Source organism: Camelus bactrianus, chromosome 11 (genome assembly GCF_048773025.1).
Source record: "Camelus bactrianus isolate YW-2024 breed Bactrian camel chromosome 11, ASM4877302v1, whole genome shotgun sequence".
NCBI classification, from domain to species: Eukaryota; Metazoa; Chordata; class Mammalia; order Artiodactyla; family Camelidae; genus Camelus; species Camelus bactrianus.
In genome coordinates this window covers 44,541,105-44,560,743 of record NC_133549.1, presented here as the reverse complement: position 1 = coordinate 44,560,743, position 19,639 = coordinate 44,541,105, and the positions used below count along the sequence as shown (strand labels likewise).

General features: G+C 35.5%; 1 protein-coding gene across 1 annotated transcript in view; it reads right to left on the bottom strand.

Moving 5' to 3' along the window:
- TM9SF3 (transmembrane 9 superfamily member 3) overlaps positions 1 to 19,639 on the bottom strand; it is a 54,266-nt gene that overhangs the window by 15,080 nt on the left and 19,547 nt on the right. Inside the window, exons 4-9 of the mRNA XM_074373836.1 lie at positions 18,827 to 18,987; positions 17,732 to 17,809; positions 10,851 to 10,982; positions 9,333 to 9,499; positions 5,341 to 5,435; positions 2,198 to 2,328 (exon numbers count right to left, since the gene is read on the bottom strand). Coding sequence (XP_074229937.1) covers positions 2,198 to 2,328; positions 5,341 to 5,435; positions 9,333 to 9,499; positions 10,851 to 10,982; positions 17,732 to 17,809; positions 18,827 to 18,987 — 764 coding nt within the window. The remainder of the gene's footprint in view (positions 1 to 2,197; positions 2,329 to 5,340; positions 5,436 to 9,332; positions 9,500 to 10,850; positions 10,983 to 17,731; positions 17,810 to 18,826; positions 18,988 to 19,639) is intronic.

Genomic DNA, 19,639 nt, shown 5'->3' with positions numbered 1-19,639 from the left:
TGGTCAACTATTCTCAATCTCAGTCACAAACCAAGAATGTGACTATTGTTCTATCTTTGCTTCCAGACTGGCCTTTTAGGGAAATCTGTGGTATGAGTGGAATGGAAAGGGAAAACACAGCGTAAGATAGGCAATTTTGGAATGCCAAAGGATATAAATTCTACTTAGGGTGACAGACAGTAATTTGCTTACAGGTAATAAGGCAATTCTCAAAAAATATATCATCTTGTCAGCCATTATGTTTAGGAATCTCTTTGACACCTGCTCAGAGTAGACACTTTTTATTCTCCTTTTCTATCTTATACATTTTATGCCTTTATGTCTATATAAAAATTCTTTAGCTTCAATTTAAGCATTTCGACAATAATCAACCTAATAATCAGGACATTGCCAGTTCAAACACAAATGCTTGAAAGAAGCCTATATATTTTATTCCACATTCAACATGCTAATAAATAACTCCACATTCTGTTTCTTGAGCAACTTCAAAACTGTAATAGAAGAAACACTGATTGGAAGTTAAAAATTTATTCTATAAAGTTAGCAATATCCTGATACCAAAACCATTCAGTATTCCTTCATTCCAAACTAGAATGTAAATGAAGGCCACGCTATTTTAAGAGTCTGCTAAGCATCAACAGCCAGTCTTTTATACACCATGTAAAGATCAATTTTATAAACCTCTGGCTCAGCATAGAGTCTGATACTGTATTCTAATAATTAGTAATTACTAAATTATCCAAAGGCAAATTACAGAGAATATTAACATTTAAAACCCCATTTACAAAGTAGTAAAATTTACAATTTTAGTAAAATAGAGCAACTTTGAAATATCATTTTCACCACATCAAATTCAAATGTTTATGAGGAAGATTATAACAGAATCATAATTTTAATTTTTAAAGCACTATGAAAGTAATTAACTTAGCAGATCATCTTTAAGAAGTAACTTGACTCTCTATGATGCAAATGTTAGCTATCTTGATTATGATGGTGGTTTCACTGGTGTATATATACATCTATCAAAATTCATCAAAATGTACATCTGAAAAATGTGTAGTTTACTACAGGAACCATACCACAATAAAATTATTTTTTAATTAAAAAAAAAAAAAAAAGGTAACTTGACTCCCTATATAAACTTTCTTATGCCCTAGAATGACTATGAGGCAAATTCCTTTCCAGTTTTGAATGTAATTAATTACTTTACCCTTTTCCTAACCATTCTCACTTTGGCTTGCAAAAAAATAAAATAAAATTTAAAAACTTTAAATTTTGAAGTAATTTTCAAAATATTCCTAACTAAAAAGTATTAAAGACTTAGTAAAGATGTATCTGCAATGGATCTCTGAAAAACCTAGACTGTAAAACAACAAAATCATCTGGAATTTATATGAAACTATTCAGTAACTTCCATATAATAGATAAAGACCCAAAACCAGATTAAAATTCAGGAGGAGATACAGGTTCCAGTTATATTTCTGCCATTAACTATCCATATGATCTTAGCCAAGTCATCTCCCTTTTCTGACAACAGTAACCACCCTGCAATTTGCATATGCGGGCGCGCGTGTGTGTGCACATTTGCACAAGTGTACATTAAGACTAAAGTCTACTCCAGGCCTAAAATTCTGTTTCTAGTAAAAATATAACAACAGGAAAAATCTGGAGACTGTGCGTTAACTCTGTAAAGCACCAGTATATCTGTGTTTTAGTTTTAATATACTCAAATAATCTAAAACATTTCAAAGTCTGTGATAATAGGTAAGATATGATAGGATTTTAGTATCTACAGCAACATATATTACTGATATTAATCTAAATGTTTTAATGAGGTTCTAAAAATAGTACAGTTACCAACGTTAAAAAAAAGTTACAGAAAATCTTCACTTCCCACCCCTGCATTCACCCATCTTAAAACACCCAAGTTTCTCGTGTGTCGTCATTCTTCCTCTAAAATACACTTAACAGTTTCTCCCAACTCTGATAAAAAGTATAGTGTTCTCTCTCTTGTCTTTCTTTAAAGTCAGCCTTCATTGATTGACAGAATCAAGAAAAACTTTTCTTTACCTAACTTTCCAGGACTGCGAAGGGACTGGCTGCAACTTCAAAATAAGAGGTACTTTGGAGAGACAGCAGGCCTCATATTAGAACATTTGTACTTTCTCCGTTTAAAAGTAAGAACCAAGCAACTCACCATCGTTCCAAAAGGAATGGCTCTTGAAGCATGATAATAAATGGCTATAAAGTTGATGAAGAAAGCAGTGCCACACACCATAGCTGGGATAAGGAAGGCGCCGATAAACATCTGCTTTATCCATCTCCTTCCTGAAAGAAAACGGAAACTATAAAAATCAGAGACCTAGGTAGATAGACATATATTAATATTTAAAAGGTAGTCACTGAGTACCAAACTGTTGAATATTTTAACGTAAAGATCTTGAAATTTAACATCCTTATAACTGTTTCAAAACAATAGCTAATAAAGACTAGTCCAGCCATTCAAGTATATCTAATAGAAATGCAACTTTTGAAGTGAGTGTACTGGAAAAGAGCAATGAACTACAATATCCTGATGTTTTGTCCTGATTCTGTCACTGCTGTGAATGTTGGTTAACCACTCAATCTTTCTGGGCTACAAGCTGGCCTAGAAACGTGTTTTTAAACCGTTACTTGGAGTTCTGGCGCTTTTAGGAGGTGGCCCTAAAGTCACTAGTGAAGGAAGGGCCCAGGTCCCCAAGCCCTGCTTCAACCAGAACAAATCCATTTGCAACAGTTCTAAACACTGGAGTTTCATGTATACTCTCATTTGAAAAGAGGGTTACACTACTTAAAAAAAAAAAGTTAAAAAGCCCATCGGTTAATAACGGTCCCTATACTCTTTCTCTAATTATTATTATAAACGTATATTTAAGTTCATTTCTATGTTTCAAAAGGAAAAAAACAAAAGAATGTGTTTCATGAGCTTTCTCTCAACAATCATGGTTTACTATTTCTTTGAACCTCTTTATATTGCCAAAATTCAATACAGAGAGCATCTATTACTTACATAATCCAAAAAAGGAATTTCTAAACTATACAATCAAAAATTTTAAATCATGTTCATTATGATGAGAAGCACAACAAGGAGCTATCTTTCTAATATAGCAGAGTGCACAAGCAAGTACACCTCTGGGGAAGCATCTCCATACTCCTTAGGAATAGAATATAAAGATGTAACACGGAATCACTATTAAAATTGAGTCCCACAATCTTAAGCAATAGAGACCCAAACAGAAGGTGCTCTAGGAAAAACAAGCCATACCGTAATACTTGTTTTCTTTTATATAAGCTCCTTTAAACATCTGTCTCTTAGAATTAACTACCTCAGATCTTGACATTCCTCCAGAAAAACTCCTTGATTCTGAACTTTCACCTCTATTTAATTTCGTTCTCAGGTAAGTTTCAAGAATCCCTCTTTTCTAAACTAATATTCAGCATCTGAACAACACAAAAAGGGTAACAGCTAATTAAAGTTATTATTTCTCCTATTCCAACTCTTTCCTAACATTCTCTTTTCCTGCACTTTTCATTATCTTCTCAGATTCAGACACATATTAATAAATTCTACATTCAACTCTCTTTCTCCCCTTCCCTCCAACAGTCAAAAAGAAGCCCACGCATATTCCACTGGCTATAATCATTAGCCAAGGCGTAGCACTGTTGTGCTTCCTACTCCTCCCCCACACCTTGGAGACTCTGCTCAAGTTCCACTCCACCCTGGCTTTAAACTGGGTCTGGAGCATTATCCAGTGCACTGAGGACAGCGTGAAGATCTTGAGCTTCATTGTAGTCCAAATCCTGAAAAGAACTCTGAAAAACTCTTGATTCTCTGGGTTCACCTCTATATTAACCTGATTTTCATGGATCGCTTAGACAAAATATCAGGACATGATCACACCTCCTTAGTGCTTGTTAATCAGTCAATTAGGTTATACTTGGTATGATTTGATACTTCTAGGTTTAAGTTTGAATTCTATCAACTTTCAAGAATAAGTATAGTAAAGTTTTGCTTGGTGTTCTTAACTTGCAATTGAACCAAAAGCAAATTTATGTTCAAGTATGAATAAATTTCCCGTTTTGCACAGTCTGTTTCTTCTGTGGAGACTTTTCTGGAGGTCATAAACTGTAAAATTCTTAGCCTAACTAATTTTCAAGTCAAATTCAAAGTAGGAGTTAACCTTAGGCATCCTTATTTCCTTAGGATGGTAGACCTGCATAGTAAGACTCATTTCCCCTACCTAGAGGTTAAACATATAGAGAATGAACAGCTACCTAAAACAACATCAGGAATCCGAAATAATACTCCTTCAGGCAATCCAAAGAACTATTTCTGCTGAGGCACAGACCACGTTAAGTCTAGTAAAATCAATAAAAAAAAAAAAAAAAAAAAAAAAACCCATGGTAAACCAGGATATCCTGGGGGAATTTTAAATGATCCTATGCTCAGAGCTCCTGGAGCCTAGCTCCTGTATGACAGTCATATTAAAAGAAGGCAGGATCCCCTAATTGCTTAGGATGGACTGGGAAATCACATTAGGAATTCTCTATCCTTAGGAATATAATTTTAAGGTCTTTCAACACCCTTCATTCCTAAACTGAAACATGCAAATCTACTACTTTTAGCACTTTCCTCTGACCTCAAACAATTATAGGAAAATCAAAGGAATTTAAAAGACCTTGAATGCCATCATAGAAAGAAATTCTAAGGAGCAGTACCCTCATATTACCCATGAATATCCTATCATTTCCAGGTCACAACAGAAAAGAAGCAAAGGAGTGTTTAAGATGAAGCTCTCTTAGCAAGACTGTGACAGAATAACAGAAATCTTTGTGAAGGGTCCCCTGATAAGTATTTAAGACTCAACAGAAATAAACAGCTTTCCTTCCTATTTTCCTTCCACTGTCCAGACATTTATCCATAAACTGTGAAACATGCCCTTATATTCGGCTATAAACTGATACTCTATGTGGAAGCCCCCTGTGGAGCACATCTGGGGAACTAGGGACCTCAAAACAAAATAATACAAATAATTTAAATATACTCTCTCCTATATGTTCCTCAGGGCTAACTTCACAGTGGACAATGGAGATAATCTATTAATTATTCATAATTTTAGGAAATAAAATATAAGGATTCCATAAAAGCAAGATAGAACACATAACAGGTTCAGTGGAGACTGTGAAATGGGATAACAAAGGATTTTATGATGTTGTACTGCCCACTTTAAATTCGATATACCTCACAATAAAACATTAACATCCACAATTAAAAATACAAAGTGACAACTCATAAGTTACCTCCTTGTCTAGCATACAGACTTCCTCCAAAATAACCATTCACTGGAGATGTAGCAGCATAGACAAATATGGCTGTACTAAGCATTGATCCCCTCCTAAAATGGAAAGACAACATATATGATAAATTAAAACCAACAATTTAAAGAAAATAGCATACAGTCTATCACATTAACTTCAGTTTAATTTCAAAGATAAATTAAACAGGAACACAAAAATATCTCTCTAAACTGCAAAGGATCCAAAAGGTTTCCTAGGGAATGACTTTCTAGTTAAAACTGCACTTAAATGATAACAGGCTGATACTAACTTTTTTTTATTTGAAGTTAAGTTTCATAATATATTCTAAACAAATATTTCACATTTCTTTGGCAAAAATATTAGAAGCTGGCACTAAAACCGTTTTGCAGTCTGTGAACCAATCACATCATATGGAAAAGGATATTCATGTTAAGAAAAATAATTAGAATATTCCTCCTTATAATTTAACTGCTTATGATTTTTGTCTGATGATAGAAATAAAATGGGAAGTACTATAATCTTTCTAATATTAGTGCTATTACTTTAAATAGTATAATACTTAGACTTTTTCTATTTAGTTTCCCTTCTACTGTTTAAAATGTTTTTACAACTCACAGTGAAAAAGAATATGAAAATGAATATATATATTCATGTATGACTGAAAAATTGTGCTGTACACCAGAAATTGACACAACATTGTAAACTGACTATAACTCAAAAAAAATAGTAAATAAGTAAATAAACAATAAAATGCTTTTACAAATCCATAGGTTCACAAATTAACATTAATTCAGATCAACAATTTCTAATCTCCTCTTCCAATAACAATATCTATGCAATTCAGATCAACCTTCCTATTGAATAAAATTGGACAGTACTTTAAATGTCTAATTGCAAAGAGAAATATTAAAATGATAAAATGACAGCGTCATTTGCCATAATACAGAAATGTCATTAACTCACTAAAAATAAAGACCATTTCTGAAACTCACCACAACTAGGAAGGTAAAAGTCTGTGGATAGAACATATAACCTTGTCAGTCTGACCTAAAGAATACTCTTTTAAAGAGAATTTAAAAGAATATGACACTAATACATGCACTGGAAGGATATTCAATTTTCATAAATTAACTACCTTCTGGATAATAATAATTATTATATTTCATCATCCATCCATGCAGAATACAAAGGCATCATAGAGCCCTGAAACATGTAGCACTCTTCTGGTCAAACACCTATGTTCAATCTCTTAATGTAGATACATAATAGTTAAAACATTGCACCATTTAATTACATCAATATATAGCTAAATGCAAATGTGGCAGCAAAATAAAAATTTACCTTTCCCATGTTTAAAAGTTAATCAGTTTAAAAAACCAAATCTGTTTTTTCAAGAATCCAATTAAACACTGAAAATACTAACTTATTTCTTCCAGAATATTATTAAGAAATTGACCCATTCTGTTTATAACTGAGTGTATGAAGGTTGACACAGACATTGACAGAGTTCAAAAAGGTTGCTCCAGTGACTGAAAGTCCAAAATGACTACCAGGGAGTTAAGTCTGTATCCCCCAGAACCATTGCCACTAAATGGAAGTATGAGTATCAGTCACAGTTGTAAAAATCAAACACACTCTTGTACTTCTTAGTTCATAAATATTCTATGGGCATTTTCCACCCCAAATAGACCATTTTCATCTACACTGAAAAACCTGCTTAAGTAGGGAACTTTCGTCCTTGTTCATCTCTCCAAGATTAGGGGCAAGGGTTGGGGCACATCTAAGGAGCTGCTTCACCTGCACTTGACATCTCACCACTCCCCACCAGAAGTTTCAGCGTAGCAGCTGCATTTTACCACACTTATTCATGCCTTCTCAAACACCACGCCTTCTCAGGGGTTAGTATCACACTAATTGGTGTCCACATTGATGCTGATCCTTTGCCCACCTAAATATTTTTTTCCCCTGATTGAGGGGAAAGTAATTCTGAGGTAAAATAATTTTCACCTGTCACATTATCTGATTTTTATCCTTTAGAATCCTTTAGATTCCTACTCTACAGTGAGTCTTACAAATTTCTGTGCAAGTTTTTTCATTTTCTCACTGCTTTGTATTTTTATTACCTCTATTTTCATTTCCACAGCATAGAAAATTAAAAGACAAGTTCTGAAGTAAAAGTGCTAGGCTCAAATCCCAGCTTACTAACACCCCTTACTAATAGCTGTGTGATCTCAGTCAAATATTTAACCTCCCTGAGCTTACTCTGCTCATCTGTGGGGTGGATATAATAGTCCCTTCACTGGGCTGATGTGAGAACTAAAGGAGTTAATAAGCATAAAGCTCCTAATATGGAACCTCAATAATGTTAGTCTCTTTTAATATCATCATAATTCTCACAGCTGAAGTACATATCATGTAAGTGATTAAGTATGTTCACTTCAAATAAGCATGACAGAATAACCATCGATAATGACAGACTAAAATAACAATGCATGACGTGCCTCCTAATACAACTATTACGCAATTTAGTATTTCTAAAAGCTGAAGGCCTGTAAGCAGAACAGTTTCTGCATTAAAAAATGAACTGCCAACATTGTAACACTAACATTTGAGAAGGAACAAAGCAAAAACTTGGATTCCAGGAGACGTTACCCACTACTAACTAATAAGACTGTGACTATACAGTCAGTGTCAATTTCACAGTGAACTTAATCTAGTATTTAATGTAAAGCATGACTTCCTGGAAGATTTGAAATGCTCTTCCTGAATTTGGGATTTAGTTCATCCGAAAGATATTATATCCTAAAATATGAACTATCCGCCAGAATACTGCAGTTTATGTTTTGGTCAACTGTTTTACAGTTTACATGGTAAACAAATTGCAAAGGTTATATTAAAGAAATACAACAGAAACTACAGAGAAATAATTTTGTTGATTAATACACATTCATTTCAGTTCAACAAGCATTGACAGAGTAGCTTCCATACACACAGTTCTTTAGGTACTTTGAGAATTCAAAGGTAAGACCCAGTCTTTGTTCTCAAGGAGCTTACTGTCTAGTGGAAGAAACAGCAATTTAGTACAGTGAAATATTTAATATTAAACTAAAGAGTCATTCTTTCAACAACAATTTAATGGTTGTCCACCAAACGCCAGGCATATTAAGAAAGAACGCATAAACCAAAATAGAGGTATGAAATGTAACTGGAGACAAGAATCATTCTGACCAAGAACTTCATGGGGCAGCATCCGAAGGGCCTGAATTAGAACTCCTGCCCCTCAGCCTCAGAGGTTTGCTTTGTTAAGGTTGTGGTTTTCTGAGCACAAGGTTATATATAGGACCACTCAACAGTGACTTGAGATCTTTGTGAATGTACCACTTTTCCTATAACCTGAAGACCTCATATCAAGAATTTCTTACAACTGGTTTTGTCCTCAAAGAAAAAATGTACCAGAAACCATGTAAAGATAGGATAAGAAGTCATCCAATTTATTCTCTAACCTCACGTGCCTTTTCCATCACTCTTTTTACTGTTATTTATAATGCTTTCTTCTGTTCTGCAGAGTCTCCAAGTTTTGGAGGTAAATATGAAGTATTAATTCAGTAACTGTATAATCTTTATGCTTCTTATGAAGATCTAATTGGATCTTTAGCTTTCAAAAAAGTGCCTATTCACTTTGTCAAACAGCTCTGAACTATAAGTAACTCTGCTCATACCTCTAATGGAATATAACCTTTATAGTCAAACAATATGTTAAGTAAGGCTAGTAATGTTAGGATATAACAGAAAAAACATACTTATAGCTGAAGATTACTGCTCACTATGTAATTTTCAATAATGGCATTTATGCTATTTAAATTCTAAGGTAATTGAAATAAGAAAATATTTAATTATGATTGACTTAAAAGGTTCCAATGATTAAAACTACTCAAAAACAATAAAAAAGTAATGAAGTTAAGATATGAACTTACTCTGTATATAAATCTTCTATCATTGCAACAATAATAACAATGAGGGACACAGCAAATATCTGACATCCAGAACCAATGAGAGAGGAGAATATCAGTGGGTGACTTGATGGTCTAAATACATCTCCATGCACCTGCTTCCATCCATACTCATCTCCTAGGTCTCTATCCTATACACAGATATATGTAGAAAGAAAATACAATAATTCAGAATGAAATTAAAATACATAAAGTAGGTAAAAAACTACAATTACAGTTATAGGGAGTTCCCTCCCTCCAAATTTACAGCTATTTAGAGGGTTTCAAAATATCAAGACATTTCAAATTTAAAAGAATCATTGCCCTAATAACTTATAATGTTAAAGTATTGTGGTATTATTGAGGCTCAGGAAGGTGGCTCCTTGTTGTACCCAGAGAATCTCAAAGAATGGAAAAGGAAAAGGTCTAGGAGCAAAAAAGAAACGGTCAAACTGGAAGACAAGCACACTGGCTCTCTGAACATTCCTTTCAGGCATTATTCTTGCCATTTACGCCATGACCATGGCTCATATATGACCAGGGGTCAGGTGGAGAGCAAAAGAGAGAAGACTGAAACCTGAACTAGATGCCCTAACAATGCAGAAACATCCTTCACAGCCTAGAATCTAAAAACATATACAGGGAATGTATCAAACAGTGAAATATTATTTGACTGCTTAGAGCATTTTTAAAACAGAGTCAATTTTGCCTTTTTAACCTGAGTAAGCAAGTATCCTACACCAGTGTTTAAGAAATATGAGTTCGTCAAGATAATCTGGGTGTTTTGTTTTGTTTGGGTAGAGAGGGGGTCCCTGATCAGATATGTTTGAGAGGTATCAAATATTTTATCTATCCTCTGATATTTCACAACACATTAGCATATTAAAATTTTAATTTCTTTAACTATTTTCCAAACTTATTTAATGATGGCACATATCTACAAAGAACAGCCATTAACATTCTACAAAACACTCTGGCTCATTTACAACATTGTTCTATAATTTAGTAAAGGAAGTCAGAAAACAAACCAGCCCTTTGAACCTACTGAACTAAATGTAAATTAATCCCTCCACTCACTCTCTTAATTTTAGGCAATATTTTACAGTATTAAAAAGATACCAATACAGGTCTACAACCTCCTAGCTGCAATTCTGAAATCAAAAGCTCTGAAAAGTGAACATTTGTTTTACAAGTTTGACATATCCTTATTTGGTGGCAAATCCTGGAGTGAAGTAACAAGAGATAATTTTTACTATTTATTTATCCCACTTAGGGTGAACATTCATATGTTTTGCTGAAAAAACATTAATATATTTGACTAATAGGACATGTACTCAGGGCATGTAAAAAATATATTTGATTAGAGACCCCTTAGGGAGATTTATACCTTTCTAAAACCTGAAAATTCTGAATTCTAAAACTTACCTGTCCTCAAGATTATCGACTCACTTCCAATGTTCAAAATGATTGTTTTTATAAATACAATGTAAAATGTTTGCTTACCATGTCATCCATTTCTTCTTCTTTACTATATCGAGCATAATCTTTTCTTAAAGTTCTCATTAAAATCATTGAAACTAAGCCCACCAAGAAGATAACCATCATGAAGGAGTTGAAAATTGAGAACCAGTGAATCTAACATAAGAGAAAATAAAATATTACCAACATGAAATACCAGTCACAAAATTCATAGGCTTCATGATGACAGTGTGATGTTAATGCAAAAAAAACAGAAGTCTTCTAAAACTTTTAAATGAAAATCCAAAATTAAGACACACTGGGGAACAGTAATCAGAGATTGACTTTCTTTATAGTAAGCTTCAGATGCATGAAAAATGATATTGTTTAAACTGATTTTCACAATCAAATTTATTGTACAAATAAAGTACAATTTGGCCACACAAAATATGCTGTTTAGCATTACAGAGAAAGAATATAGGTTTTAAAATCAAACAGGCCTTGGTTTTAACACAGGCTCTGCCAATTTCTAGCTATATGACCCCAGTTTTCTTATATCAAAAATGAAGGAAATAATACTATCTTGTAAGTGATTTGTATGGTTTAGTAACATATATAAAACATATGGGCACTATGCATGGCACAGAGCTGTAACTGCTCAATAAACATTAGTTTCCTTCCCTCTAACTGAGCAACAACCTGAAAACCTCCTTGAAATACCAAGACTAACCCATCAGAGTCAGCTGCCATGGACTTAGGCCACCTTCCTGAATGATTTGTTTCACTGCTTACATTCCATCCTCTCCACCATGTCACCATCATCACCATGATTTGAAGAGTGACTCCTCTCCAAATCAGCTATCCAGGTACAGAGAACACTGAGGTACCCCTCAGTTTCTCAATGTCCCCAAGGCTCTTGACTTTGATTTCACCCACACATTTGTCACAAAATTATGTCCAGATTCAGTGCATCTGACTTCAACTACGTCTGTGGCACTGTCCAGCAATTCCTTTATATTTTAATTTCCAAAATTTCCTTAAGGAAAGCTCCAAAATTCTTCTCAATTTCATTTACTTTTCTGCATTTATTCTCCTAGCCTTTCATTCCTCTGTCAATCTCCCAGAAGCTGTTTCTCCTCTTAAATCAATCTCCCCACTAGGCTCTAGTCCTTTCACTCCTTGAGGTATTTCTCCCCCTCTCATTTTGTACCCCCAGCCTTACATCTTTCTCCAACATCAGCCATCTCCAAAAGTCCCTAGTAGATACTTACAACAGTATTACTCCCCAGGTTGTTATGGGATGTAAACAAGATAATAAATGTAAGGCAGACAGCATAATGTCTGGCACATAATAAAACACTGAAAAAATTTTAAAGTTGTCATCACCATTAACTTTTAAAGTGTTTGCTTGATCTCACAAAAGCAAAAGGATCAAAACAGGAAAACAAGTTACCTTGAGAAGATATTTAAATTGAAAAAAAGGTAATTAAATTAAACCTACATTTTTAAAATAAAATGCATTTTATATATATTTACAAAATAATACTGAACTGTGAAAAAACTTAGATAATAATAGTATAGAAGAAAAAATACTTCTATTTCACTATTTTTATATACTTCCTTCCAGTCATCTTCTCTAGACACTTTTACATAATTGTGTTCATAATGTAGAAAATGTGTTTCATTTTTCTCCTAGTGTTTTAGAATAAATATTTGCAACACTATATAAAAAAATAAAGTGTCTGCATGATCTTTTGTCCCCTCATTCTCAATCTTCTTACCTCTCTCCTTCCAATGCTGGTATCTTTCAAACAAGGAGACATGCCCTGCTTCTTCCCTTACTTACTCTTAAACACAAATACGATCTCACTTTGCCCCACAAAATTTCTCTCCAAGGCCTGCAATGAATTTCCAAACTGACTCGGTCATCAATTATGTGCCTGCTCCTCGCTCTCCGTGCCACTCTCCTTCACTGCTGCTTCCCTCTTTCATCCTCAACACCTGCTCGCCCCAGCCCCACCGTCTGAACTTTCCCTAAAGCTCCAGTCCTGGTACTCGCTATGACTTCTTCAGGCTCTCAGAACTTTTAACTAGCGCCACTGATGATGGTAACACCTTGTGCCCCCGACCTCCAACCCTTCCCAAGTCTCTAGCCCTCTCATTCATGTTTCAGACCTTTGCTCAGGATGATCATTTCCACCTGAATGTCTTTCTGGACTTTCAGACGTAGGCTGCCCGAAAGTAAACTCACACTTTTCTGCCTCACGTAGAACACTTCTGATTTCTAACATCTGCTAATGGTACAAACATTTAGCTTTGAAAATTTAGAATTACCTCTGGCTCTTCCTTCTCCTTAATCCTTCCTAGGTAATAATTATGGAACTTTTATTTTCCTTCAAAATGTCTCTAGTATCTCTCCCTCCCTCTCCGTTCCTGTGCCGTCACCTCACACCTGAGAGCTCTAATGGCCTCCTAGTTGGCCTTCTTTAGTTTTGGTCTCTCCCCTTCCTTTCAATCTATCCTGTAAAAACTTACCCAGCAATTCTTTCTGAAATATCATGTTCATATACCACTTCTTTATTCTAAAACTTACAGCAACCTTCCCTATTTTCTCACACATCAAATCTAAACTATCTTCCCTAACACTCTGTACCCCTTACCCCTGTAAGACGGCCACCTCACCTTATTTAGCCGACCTTTCCACTCTTTCTTATATTCCAATCAGGCCTACCCTTCCTCACTGACCCAAAAGTACAGCTGACTCACTTCTACTTTTGTATCCTTCTCCTTATTTCTGCTCACATGGGATCTACTTCTATCCACCTTTGTAAAGTCCACCTGTGGTTTAAAGCCCAATTCTAAAAATTCTCCTCCATAAAATCTCTCATCTACATATTCTAATTATTCAAGGATATATTCCTGCTCTAAACTTCTACAGATACATATAGAATATTTAACATGAGGGATATGCTGTCATGTACAATTAGGACAGATTTTAACTCAGGCTAACATGCTGAGTAGGTACACTAGGGTGAAGGGAAGTCCTGGCTCCGCTACCCACCCTGAGGTTTCAGGCAAATGAGAAACTATGCCTCTCCCTGAAAAACAGGAGGCAGTCAATTACCTCTGCCTCTTCATAAGATTACTTCTTCCTTCATTCAACAATTTATTTATTGTACCTACTGAAATTATAAAGGAAATAATGAATGCATTATATTTAGAAATATTTGCAAAACCGGGTTAAATAAATTTAAATTTATCACAGAAGTATCATTTAAGACTTATAAAAGCAGTCTGTAGTAATAGGCTTTTCTAAAAATTTGACTTTGTTTCTACCCTGGGAAATTAATGACCCAGAAAAGGACAAGAAAGAAAAATATATATATATATGACTCATGTCTTTTTTCAATTTATCAAATTTTTGAAAAGTTTTATAGTTACTATTTAGTAATAGGAAAGACCTAAAATGTTAAAATTTCTAGCAAAGCTCTCTGCTATTTTCTAAGATATAAACTTTAATACATATAACGTACTACTAATAACCTGACATTTTATAATATTCCTTTTTCCACCAAAATTATAAAATGCTGAATGATTCTAAAATTATTAACCAAGGGAAATATTCTTAAAAAGAATACAGAACTCAGTTGTCACAGAGGGGTTACTAGCCCTACGAACTGCTGACTCCAGCACCCCCTAGTGTTGCTAATCCTAAAGCAGCACCCCAGGTTAGTCATAGATTTTAGAACAGTGGAGATAACGTGCCACCTCTTCCTGGAAACACTGAACCAGGTGCTTTATAAACACTGTCAAATGGAATTTCACAACAACTCTGCAAGGTAGTACAATCCCTGCTTCACTACTAAGGGGAAGCTAACGAACAGAGTCATCCGACCAAGGTTATAGTCAGAGGTAGAGACAGTTTGTATTCAGCTCAAGTTCCTAGGCCTGTGCTTGCAGCCATGTATTAGAAACAACCCCAGCACTTGTACAGCAGATCCCATCCCCTCCTGCCTACCTAAGGAAAATGCTTCAGTAATTTTCCCATCTCCTGCATCATCAGTTTTGCCCTCTCTACTGAACCCCATCAACATACAAGTATGTTTTCCTTATATATCCAAAAAACAAAAAAAAACAAAATCAAAAACCACCCTCCTGACTCCATCTTTCTTACCGGCTAAACAACTGTTTCTGTGCTCCCTTTAGAAGCCAAGCTTGCTGCCTCCAATTCCTCTCCTCCCATTCTCTCTTCCAGTTCTGCTCAGATTGCGCCCCACCAGTACACCAAAACTTATCTTTGTCAAGCTCACTAATGACTCTAGATGAATTAACAGTCACATTCAGTACTCACCTTACTTGATCCAATTGTTGTTGTTGATCAGCAGAAATTTAGAACTAATCTTTCTCTCCTCCACACCAGACTCTCTTCTCTTGGCTTCCAGGATATCATACAATCTTCTTTTCCCCTCATACCTTACCAGTATCTCCTCAGAGCTCTTAGCTAGTTTTTCCTTTCCTCCCTAAACTTATACTTCTGCACCCCAGGGCTCAGTCCTTAGTCCTCTTCTATTTCTACACACTCTTCCTTGGTAATTGTAGCCAGTCTCATTGCTTGAAAAACCATTTATATGCTAATAGATCTAAAATTTATAACTCTAGCCCAGGCCTTTCTCCTGAACTCCAGATTGATATATCCAACTAGCTGGTCAGCATCTCCATTCAGATGTCTTACAGACACTTCAAAACTAACATGTCCCAAACTGCACTCTGATCTTCTCCAAATCTCCAAATACAGCTTTTCTGCCCTACTGATGGCAGCTCCACTCTAACAGGTGCTCAGGCCAAAAACTCTGGAGTTTTTCTCAAACCTTCTTTATCTTTCTATCCATCAGGAAATCTTGCTGGCTCTACCTCCAAAATGTATTCACAACCTGGCACCTTCTCACCACCTTCACTGCTACACCCTGGTCTGAGCCACTTTAACTTCTTCTCTGGGGGGACTGCTGCAACAGCCTCTCCAGTGATATCCCTGCTTCAACCCTTACCCTACACAAACTATTTTCAACATAAAAACCTGACTGATCCTGTTTAAACACAAGTCAGATCCGTCAATACCCTGCTGAAAACACTATCATGCCCCTCTTTGCATTCATTCAAAGTCCTACAGCAGCCATGGATGATCTGGCTCCTGCTGCCTCTCTGACTTCATTCCCTACTGCTCACCATCTTGCTCTGATCCCAGCCACACTGGCCTCCTCGTTACTCCTCAAGCACCCCAAGCAATTTCCCACCCAACAGGTCTTTCAATGGTATTGCTTCTGCCTGGAATACTCTTCCCTCAGATACTCACATTCCTTATTTCCTTCAACTACTTCAAGCTTTTGCTCAAAAGTCCATCTCAGAGGCTTACCCTGACCACCCATATTCAAAACAACTTTCCCCACTCATGGTACTCCTGCCCCACGGTTCTACTTTCTCTTTTTTGATGTACACATCCTGGAACACACTATACATTTTAGTTATTATATTTACTGCATGTCTCCCCCACTAGAACGTAAGCTCCAAGAGGGCATGGATCTCTGATTTTCATTCTCTAATGTATTCTACTTGCTGAGTACAGTGCTTGACACACAGCAGGTGTTCAATTAATTAATATTTGTTGAAAAAATATATATAGTATACTATTCTACTTGTGCAAATGCCAAAAGGCAGCCTTTCCTCCAAGTTGTCAACACCCTCTGGGATAGAAACAAGGTAGATCGAGGTGTTCTAGTAGGAAATGTCAGCTGAGAGCCCTCATATTCTCAAATGTTATTTGAAGTTATTTGTGCCTATACCTTTAACAGGACTGTCACGTTTAGGACTGCCTGAGCACTAAATCTGAGGAGAACATGTGGAGGGGTGGAGGAGTAACTGTTGGGGGGGGGAAATTTTAACTCCAGGAGTAGCACACTAAATCTTTCAGTAAGGACTAAACCCCAAATAGCTTAATTTTTTTCTCCTAGGACCCAGTGGAAGATTAGTAGTAGTAACAGATTCTGGTGGAGTCTAAGGGTAGAACCTGGCTGCAATGATATAAATCTGAGACCAAAAAACTTTATAAGCCATCTCAAGAATTGGTGATTAATAAACTTCAGAATTTCAGTCCACAAGATCATATCAAAAGAGAAGAGGCAAGTCAAGAAGAAAGTCAGAAGAATAGGTATGTCTCCTTCTATCCTGTAGTCTTTTCATCTCCATCCTTCAAGGAGGGAACCACCAAAATAAAATGTTTTCTGCTAAAGAGAACCAAAGCTATCTGTACAAAACCAGCAGCAATGCCACTAGACTCAGGACCTGAGATCCAGTGTGTCTCTGTTGGTGGTGGGGTGAGAGACGTTTCTTCTCATTCTTGGTGTTTCTTTATATGTGAGAGGATTTCTCCTAGCAGAAACTCCTGATCTCACTCCACTCTTCAATTCATTTCCTCCTAGTGGATGCATACATTCTGCTCTGTTTCTCCACACTATAATTTTTACAAGCACAGGTGCCCAGGTAGGAAAGCTTGAAATAGTCCAGCAATGTCTGAGTATGTTAGTTTGTCCAATTCTGAGTTTCAATATTAAGAAGCCCACTTGACCACAGATAAAAGCCACATTCTCCAATACTAGTCTTATTAGTAATAAAAGTAATATCTTGGCTTCCCATGTTTTATTCTTGTGTATCTCCTCATTGGTTTAAACCAGGCATGATAAAGGGAGATTCTGACTGCTCCTCTAAAACCCTCTACTACTTTCATGACTCTAAGCTCACACTTGAAATCACCATTAATTAAATCTTTGAAATCCACAGCCCCAGCACAGTGTCCAATATGTATATATGGCATATGCTCATGTTTAATTGATTGAAGCACATACTGAATGTCTTAAAATACACAATTTACCTACCCTGTGTTGAAAAAAGGATGGATCAAGATATTTGTCAAATCGATCTTCAAATTTTACATCTGACTTTTTCCATTTTACCTGAAAAAAATTTTTTTTTCATTTGAAAATCAAGGTCAGTAATCAATAATCTGATAACAAAACTGAGCAAATATAAAAAGATTTACACACTTAGAATAAGAAACTAGAGAAATGGTAGAAAGTTACTACCAATTTGAGAAGTTGAAATATATGATAAAAAACTAACCAACTTTCCTTGCTGTGTATTAACAAAACTTATGACTTTATTTAGAGGGATCATTTCAGTTTTCAAGACTATTAACTGTTACCGACTTACATACTCTGACCAGATGTAATAAGAACTCAATTAGACCAATTTAAAATAAGAATCTGTGCATCTTTGTCTTTAGATTACATTAGTTTTATTAAAATGATCACGTTTCTTTATAAACAGTTATGCAAATATTATTTGCTCTAGGTACATATGCACAAAGCTTGAAAAACTTTCAAAACTGGCTACTAGCAATGAACTTATTCCAGTTACCAGGGGAAAAAAATGGCAAAGAAAAAGGCTGCCTACAAAGGATTTCTCTTCTTTCCACTATTTTTAATTCTAACAGAACAGAATCAACTTGTTAGTTGCAAAGGGCTCCGACAAGCTCTAACTCTGCAGGAGTATCTTACTCCAACGGATACAGCAAAATATGGTAAACTATTCTCATCCAGCAATTTTCAATATAGCATCATTTCTTATCTGTAACAGCAAAAAGAAAAGAGAAAAAAGGAGTACTGCAATCTAAAAAGTAACCATGAAAACACACAGCTGGGTTAGCTAACTGCCCGGTTATAACGGTAAACTCTCCTGAAGCAAATGGTAGGTCCTGCAAATATGTAACTGGTATCTAACACTACTGACCTGAAATAAATCTCCCTGCTTTTAGGAGGTTTACTTACATACACTGAGGAAACACATTTTAATAATATTCTGTTATGTCCCATTTCAAGCTGCATTTTCATTTATTAAAGTTGTAAAACACACTTAATTGCTGAAATTAGGTCACAACACTTCTTCCTGCATACAATTATTTTAATACTTACTGAATACGACATCTGGATTTTAGTATTAGGAACCAGTTTCACCTTTCCTTCACTAGTTAGATTAACATCAACAATTCGATTTCCATTAAAACCTATTTCAAGTTTTTTGTAGGTCCAAAGATAATAATCTTCTCCATTTTCATCTGCTTCACCAACAATACCTATAAAAGAAATAACACTTCATACAAGGTATGCAATATCACTTAATATTTAAAATACATTAGAAGCTAAAAGCTCATTGAAAAGTATTTTTATAAAACAGCAATATTACAGCTATTTCTCATGGTTATAACAATGAAAGGTGCAGGCTGGATGTCTACTCTTTGTTAACTATTTGGCAAACACAGCCACTTTCACACCATGGTAAAAAAGTGATGAACAGCTCAGTATAACCTACCACTAATTTGGTCCTCAAAGTTCATGCTTTGTCATTAGTGTCACCCTCATTGTAATAATATGTGTATATTCCCTAATATCTCAAAATTTGAGGGAAGCACTATATCACCATCTGGCAGGGCTCCTAGTTCAGTGATCAAACAAAAATTAAAGCCAAGTTCACCAGATGCCCAGTCCAGTACTTTCTTTCATAACCTATTTTCAATCCATTCTTAATAAGCTGCACATATGTGTATAGTGGATACAAAAACTTAAAATACCTCCTCTTAATATCTCAAAAACTAGCTATCCCTGGGAAGTCACTGAAATGAAAGGAGTGTTGACGATAAACAGTAATAAGGCAACAGTTAAAATGACCATTTTGATCCCAATCTGAGATACTGGAAGGGGAAGACCCAGGCAGGGGAGAAGGTAGCA